The sequence below is a fragment of the Mchenga conophoros genome, linkage group LG18 (assembly GCF_057382185.1).
Source record: "Mchenga conophoros isolate Kocher_MC1m ecotype Shallow Benthic linkage group LG18, M_conophoros_male_GT1.1, whole genome shotgun sequence".
In the NCBI taxonomy this organism is placed as follows: Eukaryota; Metazoa; Chordata; class Actinopteri; order Cichliformes; family Cichlidae; genus Mchenga; species Mchenga conophoros.
The window spans coordinates 11,448,143-11,470,436 of NC_140543.1; the positions used below are offsets into that span (position 1 = coordinate 11,448,143).

Here is a 22,294-nt window from a genome sequence, read left to right on the forward strand (position 1 = left end):
ATTTTTTCCCTTTACCTTTGTTAGATCACATTTATGAATTAATGTGCTTCTCGTTTTTCTTTTATATAAAATGTTATAAATAAATCAGTTATAATCAAGTGGAGTGAGTGGAAAGACACAACACATTTACACGTGAAAAAATAATTAATTGTTTAATTTTTCTTTTGAAAAAAACTGAACACGGGTCTCACAGACCCGAACACCATACAAGGGTTAAATAGTAAAAGATGAACTTCACAAAGTTCACTCCTCCCTAGTCTCATCCACTTTCAAAACATCAAGATGCTCAGCTTGAGGCTTCTTAACACGGTCTCACTAAGCAGTGGGTGGCATGAAGGTGCTTGCATCAATCTTTTAAGCTGTCTGTGGATCCATTAGATATTGTAGAGAAAACAAAACCATCAAATCTATTCAGCAGAGGTTGAGCTATCCTGACTTATATTCTCTGGACTGCTCACTAGTAACAGATGAAATCAGCAGGTTATTTTTAAAAACTGGACACGTTCCTCCAGACTTCCAGAGAACATTATAAAACTGTGCTAACAGGCTGAGTTTTTACCATCCTTGTTATTGTTAAGCCTGTATACTGGGTGTCAGCCTGGTGCTATATTTATTGGGAAAATAAACAAGTTTAAAAAGTTCAAAACCCCTGAAATCAAAATACTGTGCTTCTAAATACATTTGTGCTTTGGTATCAACACAGAGGCTTTTCATTCCCAGGACAAAAAATTCATTGTTTTCACACCCTAACTAAGTGGCTCTATTAATTAATTTAGCATTTAATTTACATTTCTTTTTGTCTGGCAGTTGCTGAATTTAAAGATGCTGAGTTCAAGCCTCTGCAAAGGACCTAGAAAACATCCTGTTGTTCTTTTTGTAGTAATCCAAGTTGTTAAAAACCCCTAAATCCCCCCAAAACAGAGAACAATAATGGTAATGGCCCCGTTTACTTCACAGACCTGCACTAAAACACACCCTCCATTAGCTTAACAAATGAAGGCAGCAAGGACCATTTCCATGTGAATCACATTCATGTGGAAAATAAAAAGTGGCACAATTGCTCAACAGGATGCAGTTACAGTACTGTGACCAATCAGATTTGATTCATGTTAGTCTGGCTGGTCAGGCTCCAGACACTAATTAGAAGCCATTTATGCAGATGTTAGGTGGTGTATCAGAGGAAAAAATGTAATTGTAAACTAACCTCTCCACAGACCTGCCAATTCAGCTTCACTAAAAGTGAATTTAAATGCGAGTGACTCACCTCGCCTGCTGTTTGAGGGAATAAATAATTTCCTTAGAAATGTATGATAATATTTATAAAGTGTAAAAAAAAACCCCACCAGCTTTTTGCAGACTGAGATGTTTCAAGCTGACTTCGGGAGAAGGTCATCTGTCTAGGATAAAACTATTCAATTTATTTAATTGAAAAGGTCTGAATGCGGTTAAGCTCAAAGGTCACGATATGCAAACTGTACCACATATCGACTTAAATGTCTACAGTGAAAAGGTTTTACATTAAGCTTTCTCTAAAATGTGAAAAACGAATGAATAAAAGGAACAATAATGAGCTGAGTTAGATTAAAAGACTGATAGCATTGCATGGTAACAAAATCCAACAACCAGTACACACACACACACACACACACACACACACATAAGTACTCTCCAATATGACAATGCCAGCTCTCAGAAAGGAGACTGTGTAACATGTTAATAAAAACTGAATGCAAATCTCCTAAACCCACATTTTATTCATAATAGAACATGGAAAACATGTCAAATGTTTAAACACAGTCATTTTACAATTTCATGAAAAATGTCGGATCATTTTGAAACTGATGACAGAATCAATGTTTGGGTCAGGACAGCAAAAGGCTGGAAAAGTAAGTGGTACTAAACAGAAACAGCTGACTGAACATTTTGCAACTAGCAGGTCAGTAACATGATCGGGTGTAAAAAGGTTATCTTAGTGAGGCGGAGTTTCTCAGAAGTAAAGATGGACAGAGGTTCACCAATCTGCAAAAATCTACCGTTGCAGAATAATGTTCCTGAACGTAAACTTGCAAAGACTTTGAATATCTATCATTAACAGTGCATAATATCAACAAATGATTCAGAGAATCTGGAGAAACCATCATGAGAACCACATGTGAACATGTGAATACTGCCATGTTCACTGAATCAAAGCTTTTTTTAAAAAGTGGACTGAGACAAGGTGGAAAACTGTTCTGTGGTCAGATGGATCAACTATTAGCAAGCACATTGTCATCAGTGGGGAGGAAGAGCCTCCTTTCAACAGGAAGTGATCTCCAGCAGAAGCAGGCTCAGTTTAGGGCAGCTTGGTGGCCCTATCAAGAGTGAAAGGAGGGGAGCTCCTTAAAGTAACACCAAAAGCTACACATTTAAATCACACACTGATCCTGCTCATGTCATAATGTAGCTCAGTAGTGTGTATAGTCCCCATGATCCTGTATGCTAACATCTGGGCATGCTCCTGATGCAGGTGGATGCTGTTTTGAAGGATCTCCTCCCAAACCTGGATCAGTGAACTTCTGGACAGTCTGTGGTGCTATTTGGTTGCATCAGATGTATAGATACCTAACATCAGGTTCTCAACTGGATTTAGGTCTGGGGAAGGCAAGTCAACGGCATCAGTGCCTTTATCCGAGATCTGCATACTCTGACCACACAGACAGGGTACAGTTCTGCACCAGTGTAACGTCTGGACCTGGAACGCAACAGCACCTGCCTGGAAAGCACTTTGGCTCAACTTCTGTTGTTGTAAAATTTGCTGTACAAATAAAAGTGACTCGACTTGATAATGACTGATGGTACTGCTAGCAAAGACATTTTACAATTTTGTTGAGTTTTCCTATGCTATTATCAGCCCATTTGGGCATTTTAAGAAGTAGACCACAAATTTGGTTCTATAAGAAAGAGTCCATCTTTAACTTTGAACTTTCTTCCAATCCCCTCACAATTTAAATATGTTTGAGGAGGTCCGAAGCAATCAGCGTCGACCACTTTACCACTCAGATTTTTGGCCCATTTATTTGCAAAGATCTGTGAATCTTTGATCAAACAGCTTAAATAAAATGTGCCAATGTTTAATGATACACTTTGTCATTTTTTTTAATGGAAACATGTTTAAGAGATTTTCAAGTCTCTCTAAGAGGGAAGCTTAGGGGTTAATAAGTGATTCCTTTATATGTTTTTAGCTGTATCTAAACCATCGACAAATATCTTGTTGCTACCGACCGTGTCTGAGCTTGATCCTCAGACAACCTGTAAAGGCTGAAAATCCTAAATGGAAGACTTTCTTTAAGCTGGTAGTGCTGATGACAGATAAGAGCTCAAAATGCGTTCTTCCTGCTCTTAAATAAACAATAAGAAGTATACTTAGTGAGAGCCGGTATTGTCTGTACATGTTTAAGATTCTGAGCTGAGTGCACTGCGACTTTGTAATACTGTTTATTTTATGCAGAAACCAAAGTGCATAAATAACATGTTGTGATTGAGGTTTTTTTACAGGAAGATGTTACCAAACAATTTCTTGGATTGAACTAGCTTCAGGACATTACTGCTTTCAGCCAAGAAGCACTTTCAAAAAATAAACCCACATTAAACAGCAAATTGTTGTTTGCACATGTTGATTTTAGTACACAGAAGGAAAGCGTTCCCTAAAGTTTCCAAACTATCCACAGTTATTTCAGTAAGATTGATCACCTTAATTAAGCACCTATGTTACAATAGGGTCTCCATATGCACAGTTTTTCTCAATACCCAGGTTGAACCAGTTGCCTTTTCCTCCTTTAAATGCACTGGTGACAATTCTCGCCCAGCCGTGTTCTCCCTAAAAGGAAGAAAACAAAACAGCATTATTTACTCTGACTGCAAGTCTGAGAAATTAAAAAGTCTTAAAAAAAATCAAACAAACATTTTCTGCTTCAGCTCAGCCAAAATAAAATTAATAAGAACTTGTGAATTTAGTTTACAGAGCTCATTAAGCTCGGAGTAAGCACAAGCTGTCGTGAAATACCAACCCAGAACTCTCCCCAGGAGTTCCTGACGATCCAGTACTCGATCCCATCTTCGCCCACGCCCCACCCAGCCACAGACACGATGTGATTTGGCAGAGAGAGAGGGTGAAACTCGGAGAAAATCCCTCCGGAGTATCGCTCCAGGCCTTCAGTCGCCATCAATCCACAGCTGAAAGACAAGAATTCATGCCTTTTATGTTGCCATTTTCTTTCATTACTGAAATGTAATGCTAAATCTTAGATGGAACCGTTACGTGGGCTCAAATTACGGTCATTTTTAGCTATGCGTCGGCTTTTAAAGCGGGCTCAAAATTTGTACTTGCATCTTAAGTGTGTATTATGCATTGTGAGAACTTTAAGTGCAAAGTTTTGTTCGCAGTCTTCTGCTTTGAATCTGCAGTCAAATGTTAATAAATACAGTTTTTCTCGATGGACCTTTCCTTGCATAGATATTATTACATCCTTTGACACATTAAAGGTGAGACATTATGCTTATTTTCAGCTCCATATTTTTCCTTGTTGCAGCTCCCCAGGTCATGCACTGTTTGAAATAAACACTTTTTGCGGCATTTGAGTTTTGGATTTTTGTTTTCATTTCATTTCATTTGTTGTCATCTTGACCTTCAGCTCTTGGATTTTTGAATTTTAGCTCCTGTCTGGATTTCAATGCTTTTCTAGTTTTGACTCTTGTGTGTGTGTGTGTGAGTTTTTGGGTTCCTGTTTCGACTTTTTTCTGATACTACTGTATTTCAGTTCTTCCCCTTATTTTATTCTTATTCTGTGTTCCTCTAGTTTTATTTATGTGCTGTGCTTTCTGTGTATCCCTGACTTCGTGTTTATTGGCTATCATTCATGTCTGGTTGTTCGTTGCCTTCGATTATTTCCTGTTTTCCTGTGAAGTCTAGTTTTCCGTGGTGTATAGTTTTACTTCATGCCTTTTCTCTCCTTTGTGATGGTCTACTCTGCTCCGGTTACTTTCACCTGCAGTTAATTGGGCTTTATTTACTAATATGTGTTTGGGAACGTTCTCAGCCTCTGCAAAAAATCAAGAGTGTATGCAAAATTACAGCTGGATTAGTAAAACATGCACACTGACGTATTTTGTTGTTAACACCATGCATTCATTTTCAAATATATATATATATTTATATTTGCATATATTTACATTAATGTATATTTGCATATATAAAATTTAACTCGTCTTCTTCTACTTTTAGTTGCTGATTTGTAAGTTAAGTTTAAGTTATTCACGAAAATTTAAATCACACTGTATCTAATTCTGACATTACACATGAGCCTTAGTTTAACTGATTTATAATTTCCTTCTTTGTTTTCTAACCCTGGTTTCTGGAAAGCACTTTGTAAAGCTGGTTTTGAAAAGTGCTACACCTAATTGTTATTATATGAAAGATTTGCTTCTACTTGTTTGTACAGGACGCAATATCTAATCAGTTTACAGAAACATGTTTACTTCCAAGTGAAGCAGAAAATGTTGGTGATGTCAGAGCGTATCCTGCACCGCTAAAGCAAGAAAGCAGGAAAAAGCCTGAGTAATAATGTCTGAGTAGTTAGAAATGGCACAGCTTTCCAAAATGTTTCCACCAGAGTTATGACACTATAAAAAAATGCGAGGACTGTCCGAAATAACGGACGTTGAGAATATCATCTATATTCTCCAGAATTCTCTGGAATATGTGGGACAGTGCCAAGAAATTAGACTGTATTTTGGGGTTTACTGTGTTTAACTGTATATAATAATAAGTAATTATTTAAATAACTAAATAATGACCAAAAAATTGTAGTATTCAATTCAAATTATAGACATGTGTTACATTTTATAAGACAGCCAGGCCTTCATCATTTATTCATTTGCTTGGTCAGAGGGACTTTTAAATTTGCTCACGGAGTACGAACAAATTCAGGCCCTAAAATATTAATGACTAGCATCCACACACTGTGTGAATAAGGCACAATGTTTCCTCCTGCGTGCTGCACACACCTGTGTGCTATTGTTCAGTTATTTCTGTGCGCATATATAGACACTTAATGGTCACTTAATTAGGTACACTTTGCGAGTGCTGGCTTGGATCCCCTTTTGCCTTCAGGACTGCTTTAATTCTCTGAGGCACAGATTCAACAACATTTCTCAGTGATTTTGGTTCATATTGACGTAATAGCATCACACTGTTATTGCAGATTTGTTGGCTCCACATTCATTACATAATCTCTTCTGGGATTAAAGTATTCTGATTCTGATGATGTGACTCTCTCTTTCCATCACATCCCAAATGTGCTCTTTTGCATTGAGATCTGGTGACTGTGGAGATCATTTGAATACAAATGTTACGTCATGTTCAAGAAACCAGTTTGAGATGATTTCATGGCTTGTTATCCTGCTGGACACAGTCATCTTCAGTGTTTCTAAATACCACAGCCTTCAGCAGGTCATCTTGACCATGTCAGTGTCCCTAAATGGATTGAGCGGCTGATTAGATATTGCGGCCTAAAGTAATCCTACTGTTGATCTGTATATTCTAGCTTTTAAAATTTTTGCTTCAGTTTGACTTTTTCCCCCAATGTTCCAACATGTCCTGTTCCTTTGGGTTGTATCCATATCACCACTCACAACAGTAAAAAGCACATTCATAATTTTAACAGTATATGCATGACATAAAATAAAGAAAGGCATAATAAGTCTCCTTTAATTAACTTGAAATTCTCTTGCAATGTTTTCACAGTTTTCCCAGCCCCTGTAGTTTAATCATTTGAGCCTTTTCATCATATGCAGATCCAACTGCGCCTGTGATTCAAGTACCAATCACCCTGCTGTCTTAATGGACAGGCGCCCAGTCTGGATGACCATTTAAACGCACCTTGTTGCTGTCACCTTATTTAAATGCAGTATAGATGCTACTCAGTGCTTTTAATATGAGCAGTCTGCCTCTTGGATCACAGTTGTAAGCCAGTACTTTTAATTTGAAATTATTTTAACAGCCTTAAGCAAGTACTGTTTGTTCTGAGGCACTTGTTCTGGTTCCTGGAAACTTTGCCAGGCGTCGCTTACCCCGCTGCTCACTCACACCCCCACAGTTAGTTAAGTTATTCTGTTAAGACACAGGGTACTATTTGGACGGGGAGCACAGTTCGTTAGCTGTTAGCAGCAGTCAGCAGAGATACTCAGACCTCCAGTTATAGGCTCCAACTCATTCAGGGGAGACATAATCTCTCCAAATTATGCCTCAAGATCTCCTCCCAGTCCTGCTGTGACACTTGAACCAGAAGACATCCTAGCTAGATTTCCATGTTAGATTATTTGATGACTCTAAACTAAGTCCTGTACGTCTACATGAATGGGTAGATGGGTAAAAGACCTGTATGAATCCATTTACATATTAACTTGTTACTGTAACCATTTTGCTGGTTAATAAATACCTTTACTGAACTTCACACTCTTTGCCTTAGCTGAGCAGGGACGTGACAGTGATACACACCTACATGCCCAAAATCTTGTTTTAATTTTATTAAGGCTCTTAGGTATCAACTATTTAAAAAAAACGTTGAATAGTTCTTATCTGCAGATATTACAACAGCACAATGGAAACTCTTAAAGACCCTGTTAATACTGCATGATTTAATTTAAAGATAATGTAAAGCTGTCAGAGCCAAACCACTAAAAGACTAACAGCTGATGTAAGATGTAAACTCTAAAGGGACACAAAACGCTCAGCTGAGTTTATCAAAGTGGATTCAAGGTGAAATTTAATATACTGTATATATACACATACAGGTCTGATTTTTTTTCAATACTTAATGGCATTCAATTTGACTTTAAGATTTCTCTGAGTGTAAAAAAGAATGACACTCGTTGCTGTTATCTTTCTCCAAGGTTTTAAGAATCATTAAATAGTCATTCACTGAAAAAAAAAACTTCCCTAAGAGAACAGCTTCTCTGTGAAAATCTCAGGCAGTGTATCCTCCCTCATACAGGAGAAGTAGGTGGATGAAAAGTGAGAAATGACTTTGAGGATGACTTACTCTACCTGATGGGTCCGCCGGTGAAAATTTCAGCTTTCATCTCATCTCTTCCAGAAACTTCTCCGTAGTCTCCGACTTTCCACGCGGTGTAGTTCTTCACAACAGCGCACGACTCAAAGAAGGAGCACGTGCCGCACTGGTTAAACAGCTCGCACTCTACAACAAATGAAGAAGATGATTTAAAGTTCAGTGAGCGCTCAGTTTGCTCCTGATTCAACTGCTTGTTAATGCTACTGTCTAATCAGCCGGTCACATAGCAGCAACTCAATGCATTTAGGCGTGTAGACATGGTCAAAACGACCTGCTAAATGCCAAACTGAGCATTACAAAAAGGTGATTTAAGTGACTCTGAATGTGGCGTGGCTTCGATGCCAGACTGCTGATCTCTAATTTTACTAAGTTGAGAATTATGTCAGTTACATTTTTCCTCAAAACAGCGAACATGTCAAGACTTACCATGTTAAAACTAGTGATTTAAAATATGCTAGGACTTCACTAGAATTGCATCTCAAAACTAGACAGATAGCTACTCTAAAGGCCCAGAATTGTGGACACCAAGCCGTTGCATTCATATATGAAAGCAGAATATCTCCTTACAATAATCTGCTGCTTTAATCGCCTCCACTCTCTCTCTCTCCATATTTTGGAGTCTGGTTGTACAGATTTTTGTTCCTGTTCAGCTACAAGAGCATCAGTAAGATCGGCCACGCACAGTAAGCTGGCAGTAAGAATTGGCTCCCAGTCCGTATTACAGTGAAGAGCCCATCTCGCTTTCTTCATCACTGATTGCTTTCCGTCTTTGTCACTTCTTGTCTTCCCGACCGAGTTCACCTGATCGTGCCGTCTGCTCCCCGCCATGTGGCAGCAGTTCCAGAAAGAGGAGTTTATGCTTCTTTTTCACAGGAACTTTACTCATCCTCATCGCTTTATGATGGAAAACTGAAACTAACATCACTTGTTGAGATGTAATCTTGCTTTTGCTGTTTCGCAGCACTGTTTAAAATCTCTATTACAATACCACCACTAAAAAAAAAAATAGTGCACTGAAACTGTATACTACATCCACTGACTGAGAACACGGCGAACTGGCCTGTCAATGTATTATCATAAGGAGTCGTTAGACTTTGAGCTAATGTGAATTTCTTTAAGAGTTACGGTACTGCTGGTGAGCATAACGCCTCTGAGATGTCTCTCCATGCAGTGGCTGCTCAAGCTGCAGGACTTACCACCAGAATCACATACGTGTCTAACTATAGTATTACAGAGAATGGTCGCAATACCATGGCAGCAATACTCTAAGTAGCTCAATATTTTAAGATGAGCTTTTAACACAATGGGGCAGCTGTTTTAAAAACATTTGTATATGATATCATAGTTTCAGTGTAAAACAGAATATGTCCTGTGTGTACAATGCACAAAAATAGGCACTGAGGTTTCCAAACCCTCAAACATGGGGATGATGTTCTGCTGTGCATTAAGACATAATTGTGAATACTGCTACATAATTATGTGCTGGGTAACACATCTATTCAGTGTCCAAAATGTACCAGCAGTTTGGGGGGATGGTACTAGTTTAATGGTTTCATTAATTCTCTGTGTTCCTGAATAAATGCCCAGCATGCCAGTCAACCTTTTCCTCTGAACCGTTTATTTAAGAGGCTTCATGTCAGAGCGCCGTGCAGGCGGGTCAGGACAAGCATTTCTTCAGAGGCACAGGTGCAGCACCATTGTGCTTGAACAACAAAGAGAGAGTGAGATCATTTCAACAGGCCCTTTTAGGACACAGAGGTGGGTCGAAGCTTTGCACTTTTTCCATTTGCCTCTTTTTTCCCAGTATTTTTGAACCCTCATAACGTCAAGAATAAAGACAATTTCAGGGCTGACACCTCATATTTAAGCTCTGTTATAAACTGCAACCAACTCAATTTTACACCCAATCCAAACGATCCAAACTCCAAACCATCAATATCATGATATATGTCACAGTCACAGTTTCTGGAGAAAGCTACCAAAGCTGAATTCTGGGTAAACTTTCAAAGTCACACTTACAAATCAACACGTGGGATATTTTGTGTCAGTCAGGTAAGCTGGCATGGTCACAGAGAAAAGAATTTACTTTGCTCAAGTACTTGCTTTATTCTGTGGCAGTGTGATGGGTCTCTTATCAACTGCTTCATATTTTGTAGAGCCACCTGCGAGCTAATTTTAGCCCAGCGATGGTGATGAGGCCAGTTGCTGGAGCTCAGAAAGGTTTTCTGCTGGTTTTGCAGTGCAGTGTTGAGCTTCTACTTTCTCCATTTCCTCCTGCCTCTGCCTCCTGTTGCTCTTTCTCTGCAGTCACGTTAGCATCACTCTTTACCTCTCAGAGATAGTTATTGTCTTTTGTTACTTTCAGCTTAACTTTGAAGTTTATTTTGGCATGTGTCTTGTTTTAGTTTTGCTTCCTGTTCCTTTGTGATTGTCTGCTCTGCCCTCATCACCTTCACCTGTGTCTAGCCACCACTCATCCCTCTGTGAATGCTGTCAACGCCCTCCTTTGTCAGCACTTCTTCAGTCTGTAGGTTTCTTTTTGTTTTTACAATAGCTTAACAACAGCTTTTTTTATTTATTTACCTGCTTCTGCATCATGAATTTGGAAGCTCCTCTCTAATGTGTTGCTGACAACAGAGAGCATGTAAATTGGACAAAGCCATCACTCAAAGGGGAATTTAACACGTTTGTTCCCGGTCATGTGGTGGAAAACATTTTATCACTGTCAACTAGCTATGCAAAAAATTCAGGGGACTCCTAATATACAGTAGGCTACAGACCAACATCATGAGGCTTTGTTGAGATGGGTCTGGAACCTACGCTCAGATTTTAGATATCACCCTGGGTCAACACACCTGAATCAAATGATTAGTTCATTACCAGGTTTCTGGAGAACTTCAAGACATGTTGATGAGGTCATTTAGTCATTTAAATCAGTTATGTTGGATCAAGAACACATCTAAAACCTGCAGGAAACCGGCCCTTGAGGCCTGGAGTTCGACACCTGTGCTCTAGCCCCACCCCCACAACCCTGAATTTAATAAGTTGATCAGATCTAGCTGACATTGAGTGAAAGGTGGGTTATGACCAGGTTAGATTGCCAGTCTATCACAGCGTAACACAGAGAGACAACTGCAGCCTCACCTAAAGTGTAATTTACAATCAGACCTCAGCAGTTAATGCAATAATAGATTACTTTTAAATGCCAGTAATCTTAAGTAACATCATCCAATTCTGATTGGAGCTAATCAAAAGGAAATATGGCCTTTGATGAAAAACAAACAAACAAACAAACAAAATATAACTCAGTATTTCTTTACTTTGGTTTTTGGCTTGGTAGTTGTTGCAGGTTTCATCAGGAATGCCACTTTCGTGCGCGTAGGCGTAGACTCTCAGGTGATCGCCTCCGTAACAGGAACCTGCCCTCCCGCAGTCTATCACGTTCTGCACGGAGAGGTACGCCGATGGCCACGCTCCTCCACGCTTGACGTTGATGCGGTCTTAGACAAAAAGAACGACACACATTAGCAGGAGCCGGTGGATGCTTCTCCACTTACCACTAAATTTAGTCATTTTCATTTCACATGACAATATGCCCTCTAGCCGTATCGCTATTATCATTTTCCTCCATCCCGCTGTTGTCATGGTTACCAGCTAGCGCACTGGTGGCTCCCATGGCCCAGCAGGAGCCACAGTACTGGGGGATGTGTTGGTTCCTCGTGACGCTCACATAATTCTTCCCATCGATGTTCCTCCAGTCCCATGACGGAGGAAGCTTCAACACCTCTACATGCGGCCGGGCCTGCGTCCTAAACAAAGGGGAGTGATGAGCAGCTGTAATTATTGTTATTAAAGCGAGCACAGATGTTTTCACTTGTCTGACTAATATCATCCCCTCTCGGGAGTGTGTGGGTAGTGTAACTGCTGTGACTGACTGACATTTCCTGTGGGTGCTAATAGCCGGACAGGACATTTGCATGTCTGTGCGGTGATATCCGTCCCTGCTGAGCACAAAGTTCAGCAAGCATGTTATCTCACTTCAGATGATTTTGCACCAGTTGTCAAATTTTGTGCAATTACAGATAATCAGACGTGGCTTTGTATTAATTTAATGGAATTTTATGTTTTTTTGACCAAAAAAATGTTAGTTTGTTCCCTCTGCATATCAAGAAATGTATTTGAACTCTCAATGATACTTCTCAGTTTGCAATGTTGTGGTTTTTTTTTTTTTTTATCAAGCCCTGCTGTTTAATGGAGAACTTAATGGAAATGGGTATCTCACTGCTACTTTGTTTATTATAATAAAGCCTGTGGTGAAAAGTACTAAAGTGCAGTTTTAAGGTGCAATTTTAACTGTTTATACTGGCAAAGGAAGTATTGTACATCTCCTATTATGTCTCAAATTAAACCTTGACATAATACTCTAGTAAAACAAGAAATTGGTAAAGAGTAAACGTTCTATTCATTTTTGCTTGCACACTCCCTAAAAATTTGCTTCTGTTTTTTTAATAACTATGTGAAGTTAATTAAGTTACCATTTTTTCCATGTAACGACACACAAATTTGTTGTCACTTTATCTAATATAGATGAATGAAGCTCCACATTTATCAGCTACAGCAGTAAAGTAAATCTCTAAATGATGCAACAACATTGTAAGAAATGTCTCATAACATTTCCAATCATAAGATTTCAATTCTTCTTCTTCTGCTGCTGTCTTTAGGAGTCAGCACAGCAGATCACCGGCCTCTGTCTCACCCTATCTGTAACACCCTCCTCTGTGGCACCAACCCTCTGTATGTCCTCCTTCACTACATTCATGAATCTTCTCTGCGGTCTTCTTGTCCACCTGCCTGGAAGATCCCTTTTCAACATCCTTTAAACAATTCATAACTCTTCTGCACACGTTCAAACCATCTCAGCCTTGTACTCATGTCTAATCCTGCCCATTCTGGTCACTCACAGTGAAACTCATAACATTTTCCATTCCTCCACCTTGAGATTTTTTGACAGTGACATGCGAATTGTGTATGTATTTTAAATTAAAAATTAAACACATGCAATCTGTGTAGATTACAGGTGTCGGACTGATCATGTGAGGACCAAACAGGACTTAGTTACACTTTCCCATCTCCCTCATTAGGTAAAGATTGTTTCACAGTCTTGTAATAGTCACTATTCTTTGCATGTGTGTATTCCCTTTTTCTGCTGTAACAACTCTTCAAACCTTTAGCCTTTGTTCACCTGCTGTTCTGCATATTTGTAGTGATGAATCCTTCGATCATCTTTTTGAGGTTTCTTGTGAGCGTATGTTGAGTTAACCAGACACTGGTGGCCCAGTTTTAATTTCTGTGTGATTTGGTAATAAAAAAAACACAGAAACTGGAACACAGGCCACCCCTGTTATGATTTATGATTTAACTACATTTAACTACAAATAGTTTTATATTTTCTAATTAGCTTTTTTATGACTGGGTTCAGAGTGTTTGTTTCAGTGTTGCAGTCTTTATTATGTGGAGTGTATTTGTTAGAAGAATAAATCCATAATAGGAACCACAACACTTTGTGGAAGCAGCCATTCAGACATCCCAGCTCTCGACACATTCACAGACGCCTCGTCAGGCAGGTTGTGCTGATAAATCCAACCAAATGAACAAAAAATACTAAATAATTTCCCCCCAAAAAACTACATTTAAAATGTTATGTTAGTTGTGAAATTTTTCCGAAGTCTACTCCTATTTCTACTTTAGTGACTAAAGTGTTTTTTTTTAAACATATACCTTTTAGTGTAGCTTTAGTGATAATATTGCTATATCTAAATATATAAGCTTAGTTTCAAGGAAAACCCTAGTACTGTACACGTAAAACAATACACGTCATTGGGAGAAAACATATTTTTGAGATTGCACCAAAGTACTGAAGTACAGAAAAGTATCCCGGAACTCACTTTGATACTCATGTTAATACGTTTTTATTTAATTAATACGTTAACGTTATATTACTACACTAAGGACACTAAGACGAGTAATTACCATATTATTAAGAGACGCTGCAGCCAACTTTTAGGATAAGGAAGGCTGCCAGAGTTCCTATTTCTGAGCTAGTTTAGCTCCTCTCTGAGCTCACGTGAGTACCTGTGTGACTGCTGGAGGTCGAAATCTTCACCTACCTGACAAAGTCCGGCCTGTGGTCTCTAATGGGTTTATAACACGGTTCGGTGAGAAGCCTGGAGGCGCTAAACTGCTGTGAAAAAGATGCTAAACAAAACAGCAGACATGCAAAATTTGTAGCCGCCATGTTGGCCCCGCCCCTTTCCTCTGACGCAGTGACGCGATCACAGACAGCCCCCTGTCGGCTCGAGAGAGCACTGTTCACTCCCTGTGAACACAATAGATGGATATATACAGTGGGGCAAAAAAGTATTTAGTCAGCCACCGATTGTGCAAGTTCCCCCACTTAAAATGATGACAGAGGTCAGTAATTTGCACCAGAGGTACACTTCAACTGTGAGAGACAGAATGTGAAAAAAAAATCCATGAATCCACATGGTAGGATTTGTAAAGAATTTATTCGTAAATCAGGGTGGAAAATAAGTATTTGGTCACCTCAAACAAGGAAAATCTCTGGCTCTCACAGACCTGTAACGTCTTCTGTAAGAAGCTTTTCTGTCCCCCACTCGTTACCTGTATGAATGGCACCTGTTTGAACTCATCATCTGTATAAAAGACACCTGTCCACAGCCTCAAACAGTCAGACTCCAAACTCCGCCATGGCCAAGACCAAAGAGCTTTCGAAGGACACCAGGAAAAGTATTGTAGACCTGCACCAGACTGGGAAGAGTGAATCTACAATAGGCAAGCAGCTTGGTGTGAAAAAATCAACTGTGGGAGCAATCATCAGAAAATGGAAGACATACAAGACCACTGATAATCTCCCTCGATCTGGGGCTCCACGCAAGATCTCATCCCGTGGGGTCAAAATGATCATGAGAACGGTGAGCAAAGATCCCAGAACCACACGGGGGGACCTGGTGAATGACCTGCAGAGAGCTGGGACCAAAGTAACAAAGGTCACCATCAGTAACACACTACAACGGCAGGGAATCAAATCCCGCAGTGCCAGACGTGTTCCGCTGCTGAAGCCAGTGCATGTCCAGGCCCGTCTGAAGTTTGCCAGAGAGCACATGGATGATACAGCAGAGGATTGGGAGAATGTCATGTGGTCAGATGAAACCAAAGTAGAACTTTTTGGTATAAACTCAACTCGTCGTGTTTGGAGGAAGAAGAATACTGAGTTGCATCCCAAGAACACCATACCTACTGTGAAGCATGGGGGTGGAAACATCATGCTATGGGGCTGTTTTTCTGCCAAGGGGACAGGACGACTGATCCGTGTTAAGGACAGAATGAATGGGGCCATGTATCGTGAGATTTTGAGCCAGAACCTCCTTCCATCAGTGAGAACTTTGAAGATGAAACGAGGCTGGGTCTTCCAACATGACAATGATCCAAAACACACCGCCCGGGCAACAAAGGAGTGGCTCCGTAAGAAGCATTTGAAAGTCCTGGAGTGGCCTAGCCAGTCTCCAGACCCCAACCCCATAGAAAATCTGTGGCGGGAGTTGAAAGTCCGTGTTGCTCGGCGACAGCCCCAAAACATCACTGCTCTCGAGAAGATCTGCATGGAGGAATGGGCCAAAATACCAGCTACTGTGTGTGCAAACCTGGTAAAGACCTATAGTAAACGTTTGACCTCTGTTATTGCCAACAAAGGTTATGTTACAAAGTATTGAGTTGTATTTTTGTTATTGACCAAATACTTATTTTCCACCCTAATTTACGAATAAATTCTTTACAAATCCTACCATGTGGATTCATGGATTTTTTTTTCACATTCTGTCTCTCACAGTTGAAGTGTACCTCTGGTGCAAATTACTGACCTCTGTCATCATTTTAGGTGGGGGAACTTGCACAATCGGTGGCTGACTAAATACTTTTTTGCCCCACTGTACATATAATATATATACATATACACATACACATATAATATATATATATATATATATATATATATATATATATATATATATATATATATATATATATATACATATACACATATAATATAAAAATGTACATATATTGTGTCATTGTTGCATTTTAGAAGACATGTTTGTGTAACTGACTTTTAACTGTATGGTTATCAGTCAGTTCTTTTCTTAAGACATGTGACAACACACTGAAGCAGGCTTTTAAGTGGATCACTACCTAACAAAAATCACAAATGACTGCTCTCTTTTCAGGCAATAACAATAAACCAACAAGCATTTCTGCAGTGGCATAATTAGCATCATTAAGCTATTATAGGGACCTGTTCTGTTCATTTCAGCACCACTTCTTTATTCTTTGACACCACAGAGTAGCTTGTTTTAACAGTTCACTACTCTTTTTCAGGTTAAAGTGAGCCTTGGGTGCAGTCCTCTTAATCTGTCCTCCATCAAAAACAAAGCTGCTCTCCCTTCTTCTGATAGATTTCCAGCAGAAGTCTAAATCAAACTCAACAGTATAACAGAAAATAAAGGCAACAATAATGGGTTTAATACTGTTAATTTTTATACTATAATAAATAGAACCAAGTATTGGGGGACAGTGTGGATTTTTTATGATCAACTGGAAACTTTTAAATAACACACTCAGCTCCCACTTACACTTACATTACACCTAATGGAGTGCAGAGGACTGGTTGGGGAATATGAACCTCTTAACAAACATATTATGCTACAGGATGATGCTGAAATTCAGTGATGTCTCATTCTGTGAGATGTCAGCAGTTGTTTGCACGTGATTAAAGAATATATGTGCATTAGGCCATAATTCAGTCAAGAATTCAGTCTGTTTGCTGCATGATCCATTTTCGGCTCACGTGATAGGTGCTCAGGCTAACTTGCAGTGTTAAAAGTAGGAGATGGGCTCTAGAAATGAGTTACATAATTGCTGTTGGGTCCCAACCAAGGTTGGACTGATATAAAGGCAAACATCAAAGAGGGAAATCAGATTGGGAATATGCTTTCACATCTCTGTTTACAGAGCGGTTCCCTGCTACATGATTTAGGTTACATTTTCTGCTTTAATTTCATTTCTGGATGATGTGTTCCCTGATGTTTTATTTATTATCCAAATATTTGATTGAAAAAAGATAGAAGTGCACATTGACAGAATGACATATACAATGTTCCCGTAATTGACACCAATCTGTCCAAAGTGTTGTGCGTCACTGCTGTCACAGAGCCCCATCTTGATTCTAAATCTAAAAACTCTTAAGAAAATGGAGGGATGGATGATGATGCTCATGGCAGCTGACCCATATAATATTGCCATGGAGACCGATAGGTCCTCCCTGTTTTTAAATACTGAAGAGTTAATGTCTTTAGCCCTATAACTTCTAACTTTTTGTCTGCTTAAAGTTATATGTCCTGGTACAAAACGTTAAATGGTTAAATGATATTACTCGTGATTATCAGGCAAGAATGACAAAAGGTGGAAAAAGAAAATTTCTTGGTGTTTCCTCAACACTGTGAAAAAATTCTCAACTATTTTGTTTATAAGACTGTAGAGCAAACATCTCGTCTCCTTCCTCCTTCAGTATTTTTCAGAGGAAGATGTGATTCTTAAGGTGTTCCAGTCTGGCTTTAAACCACTTCACAGCACAGAATCTGCTCTTTTAAGGTTTTTTAAGGATCTTTTATTACCTGGTGACTCTGGAGACTCAGTTATTTTAATGCTTTTAGATCTTACAGCAGTTTGCCAGCCATCAACAGTTTCAGAGTAATTTAGATCGTACTTGTCAGAGAGAAGTTTTAGGGACAGTTTTGGAGGCTCAACAGCTCCCTCTGGACCGCTCCTACGTGGAGTTCCGCAAGGTTCTGTTCTGGGGCCATTTTCTTTTGTATTCACTCCCTCTAACATCAATTATGAAAAGATATAGCATCTCCTTCCACTTCTGTGCTGATTATTCCCAGATCTAGCTGTGGGTTTGACAGGAAACAATGGCAGCTTGTTATTAGAATGTTACAGCAACATCAAAACCTGGATGACCATAATATCTTTAAAAATCAGTGAGAGCAAGATTGAGGTCAAGATACTCAGACCCATGAGTTCAAGTGGAGCTCTAATATTAGACACGGAGTCACTAGATCCTTACATTAAGCCCTTTGTAAATAATCTTGGCATGAAAATGAAAATTTTGCCTTAAAATTGGATTACCAGATTCATTCTGTTTATCCAGCTAATTCATGTTTTCAATTTAAGGTTGCGGGACTGTAGCATTCACAGGGTGAGAAGCAGGGTCCCCCTTGGAAGTTTGCCAGTTTGTTACAGATGTGGATGTAAATTTCACATTCTGTCAGTTAAACTGCTTTTCTACTGCAGACACCTAGGCTTCACTTTAAATACTTTAACATAAATTATTCCTAAAAATAATGTGTTAGCTGGCGAGCCAGACTACGCTGTATTTTGGACCCAACTTGTCCAACATCAGTAGTTGTCCAATTGCTTCTGTTGTCACATACAGTAAAACTTACAGCTGTTTCGAGGGAAGCTGAGAACATTACTTTTTTGAATCCGATTGTAAACTTTGTTTAATTATAAATCCTAGAAAAAGGAAGAGAAAACTTTTTTATGTTTCTTCCTTCTTAGCAGCTGGATTTCAGTCACCAGGAAGTTTATTGACAACATTAAAATATGAACAAAATCCATATTGGAGTTACCATTCCTGAAGAGACTATCCACAGCTACCACAGAAATATGGTAAAAAGCCCACTTAAGCTGAGCCACCTTGAACTTGTTCACAGTTTGGATTTCACATATTGAAGCAATCTGGACTTTAATCTTATTTCCCTTTGTCTTGTCTTCTTGGCAAATGGTGCTATAAACTGGCAGTGGGGAATCTCCAGTGAAATCAAAAGATATGAGGATTTAGATGGATTTCCTCGTGAATATTTTTTTACTGTGTGGGATTTCTATGTAATTACATTTTAGAAAAGGTAATTGACTCTCTGTTTATCCACGCAATTCTCTATTTTCACACACATCCTTCTGAAATACTGAGCTAAATTGTATTGTTTTTGGATGTAAAATAGTTGCATTTGACCACTTTCATTTCATTTCCCTCATTTTGAAGACACAAAGTCAACATAAATACAAATTTGCTGACAGTTTCTGAACATTTAAACAGGAGACGTGGACAGCTGAAAACTGTCTTGAAATAAAGGACTCTAGTGATTGTATAGTGTTTCACATACTTCTGGCTTTATGTTTATGTATCCCAAAGCTTTCCCCTTAAAATGAACCCCTATACAATGCAATTTTGTCATATTTTACATTCAGACATTCATTGATGCTCCATCAGTCGGGGCCTTTGGTTTGAAAACAACAGCAACATTCTGTAATTGGCAAAACATTAATACACTGGGGTAAAAAATTCTAGTAGCAAAACATCAGCTGAAGAAGATTTGCCATCTGTGTCATCCTTTTCCCTCATCTGACGTTGAGTTGCAATTTTGAGTTGGACAACTTTAAAACTATTGGATGCATAAAACTGCCATAAAACTTTTAAACAGCAGTTTTTGGTTCCCAGAGGATGAACTAGTCCCTTTAATTTTACTTTGTAACACAAATGATTTAGTGTCAAGTTACTTGAAACTACTGGATGGATCAAATCCTGCTGATGTTAATGTCTCTCTTAAGCTAAATTATATTACCAAAACAACATTTTATTATAAGACTAACATTCGCCATTATAAGTTTTACTGTATACACTGCAAACTACATACAAAACTAAGATAGTGAATATGATAAACATTACAGCTGCTAAGCATTATATTCAAATCATCAGCATGTTGAAGTGCAGCTTTGTAGAATTATGAGAATGGCTGGAAGTGTTTCATTTTTAGTCTAGCTGAAGAGAATTATCTCACATTCACTGCCTTTAAGCTAAATGGTGCCAATTTAGAGGTCTCAAAAGCTCAGGGCTCCTGTGTAAGGCAACAGAACAATCTTGACCTAAAAATTGAGGTGAGTGACTCAAGAACAACTTGACCCAGAGCGCCACAGCGTAAAACTGTTGAATCCATTTTAACCAAGAGTTTATCAATAAGTCGCTGTCAAGAATCCGGTAAATAATGGATCAAAGACAAATGTTGCTTAAGATTCACATCCATCTGAGGGATTAGATCAGCAGGTCCAGACTTCAAACGGCAGAAAGAAATCAAGGGCTCGCTGACATGTTTTGAGGTTGGTTATTGATTGTTGCTGGCTGCAGCTTAGGGGCATCGTGGGTCACTGTCTGCAGACCTTCCAGCCGCTCTGGATCTCCAGTGAAAAGTGGAGCTTCTGGGCAGCTTTTCCCTCAGCAGTGCTCAGCTGTTTGTTTTTCTCATTTTCATAAACCGAATTTATTTTGGTTATCAGGCCAAATGATGATTCATCACATCATAAGCAGAAAAGCTACTTTTTTTAAGTGCTCTGCTTTTTCCAGGTGGAGGGCCACTTGGTTCAGAAACGACTCCCATCATACCTTGCTCTTCTCCTGCATAATGCACTTCAGGGGGAACAGCAGCATTAAGCATTTGTCTTGTTAATAGTGGCATTAAATTTAAAGTCATAGTAAAAAGAAAACTTATTCGAGTGTAATATCAGAACCTATAAAAAAATTAGCAGGTTCTAAAATTATTTAAATACAACCTAATGCAAACAACAGCACAATGACATATTACGCCATGTTAATATTAATTTAAGAACAACTGAGGGAAAACGCAGAAGCAGACAAGTGAAAACTTCTAAAGGACATAAAGGGTAAGTAGCAGAACCTGGCTTCTTGATTAACTGACCATTAGTAATTATGAATGCCTCTAAAAAGTAGGTGTTTTTGCACTTAGCTGAGTTGGAGCATTTGGCTGTGTGTTGACACAATACCTAAAAGAAAGGACATCAGCAATGATCTTAGAGAAGCAACTGTAGCTGCCGGACGATTTGATATCCTCGTGTTGGTGTTGTTCCCTCGTCATCAAGGATATCAGATCATCCGTAGCGGCCCATCAATCTGGGGAAGGTTATAAGGCCATTTATGAACAATCCATCATTCTACAGTGAGAAAGATTATGTGAAAAACATCCAAGACAGCTGCCAATCTTCTGGCAGTGGATGTCCCAGCAAATTCATCTGGGACACTCCTAGCCCCACTCCTGCAGTTTGAGTTAACATGTGCTAGACTGCATGTTAATGTTTAACATGCAGTCTGAGCACAGCACAAGCCAGTCTATGCAGTGCTGAGAGAAACTGCAAAAAACCTTAGAGCTACTCCACAAGCTTCATTTAGCTTGTTAAATGTTGAAGTTCATAGCATTACAATTGAACTTTTTTTTTTTTGTCTTTAATCTCCAACGTGGAGATGTTTGGCACAGCACAATGTTTTGCAAAAAAAACAAAAAAAACAAGCAGCATATCAACACAAGTACCTCATACCAGCTGTCAAACACAACAGTAGTGAGGTGGTGATTTGGGCTTGTTTTGCACCTTGCCGGACAGCTAAAGCTTGACTGAAACTGGGTATGCAACAGGACAGCGTATCAATGTTCCAGTTAAAGTCCAGACCTCAACCCAACTTAAATACTGTGGCAGGATCTTAAGAGAGCTGTGGATAAAGGAATGCCTGCAAATGTCAATGAACTGAAACATTTACAACACTGTTTTGTTGTAAGGATCAGTGGCCCAACATTCCTCCATGCAAGGGACTGATAAAGTCATAAAGAAAGTTATAATTCCAAGCTATTTTTATTATTGTTTCATTATTTTCAGTCTAAATTAGTACTTTTCACAGTATTCAGGGCTATCAAACCATTTCTCATTTGTATTTGGAATATATTTGTTCCACAGCTATAGCATTTTGGAAGCGAGAAGATTCATTTGTGTTTCAGTAGAAAAATTATTACACAAAATTTGTCTGTGGTGTCATGCTAACAAATAGCTCTAACATCAAAGATCAGAGTCTCAGAAATTTCCCAGTATGCTGGTGCAAAATTCTAGCTTTTATTTTAAAATTATGTTCAAGAAAATGAGTCAACACCAGCTTTCAGTACACCGTGCTCAGAGTGCTGGAGAAGCTCCAGGCAGCTTTCTTAATGACATTTTGC

General features: G+C 39.0%; 1 protein-coding gene across 2 annotated transcripts; it reads right to left on the reverse strand.

The window, feature by feature from the left end:
- Nucleotides 1-1,736: 1,736 nt before the first annotated feature.
- LOC146553294 (cathepsin Z) lies at nt 1,737-14,418 on the reverse strand. Of its 2 annotated transcripts, XM_085253639.1 has the most exons (7): nt 14,276-14,418; nt 11,760-11,917; nt 11,429-11,608; nt 8,084-8,234; nt 4,047-4,212; nt 3,730-3,856; nt 1,737-2,748 (listed from the first exon to the last, which is right to left on the reverse strand). In XM_085253639.1, exons 1-6 carry the CDS (start codon nt 14,401-14,403, stop codon nt 3,743-3,745), a joined length of 897 nt encoding a protein of 298 aa, XP_085109765.1. In that variant the 5' UTR covers nt 14,404-14,418; the 3' UTR covers nt 1,737-2,748; nt 3,730-3,742. The 2 variants fall into 2 exon arrangements, with proteins under 2 accessions (XP_085109765.1, XP_085109764.1); XM_085253638.1 differs by having other exon boundaries at nt 1,737-3,856.
- Nucleotides 14,419-22,294: the final 7,876 nt, after the last annotated feature.

Bases quoted from the DNA above. Each gene is read 5' to 3' on its own strand.
- LOC146553294 (XM_085253639.1), bottom strand. From the start codon at position 14,403: ATGGCGGCTACAAATTTTGCATGTCTGCTGTTTTGTTTAGCATCTTTT. The intron at 11,918-14,275 runs GTAGGTGAAGAT...CCCTTTGTTTAG, and splicing joins CACAGGCCGGACTTTGTCAG to GACGCAGGCCCGGCCGCATG. The intron at 3,857-4,046 runs GTTGGTATTTCA...TCTTCCTTTTAG, and splicing joins ACTCCTGGGGAGAGTTCTGG to GGAGAACACGGCTGGGCGAG.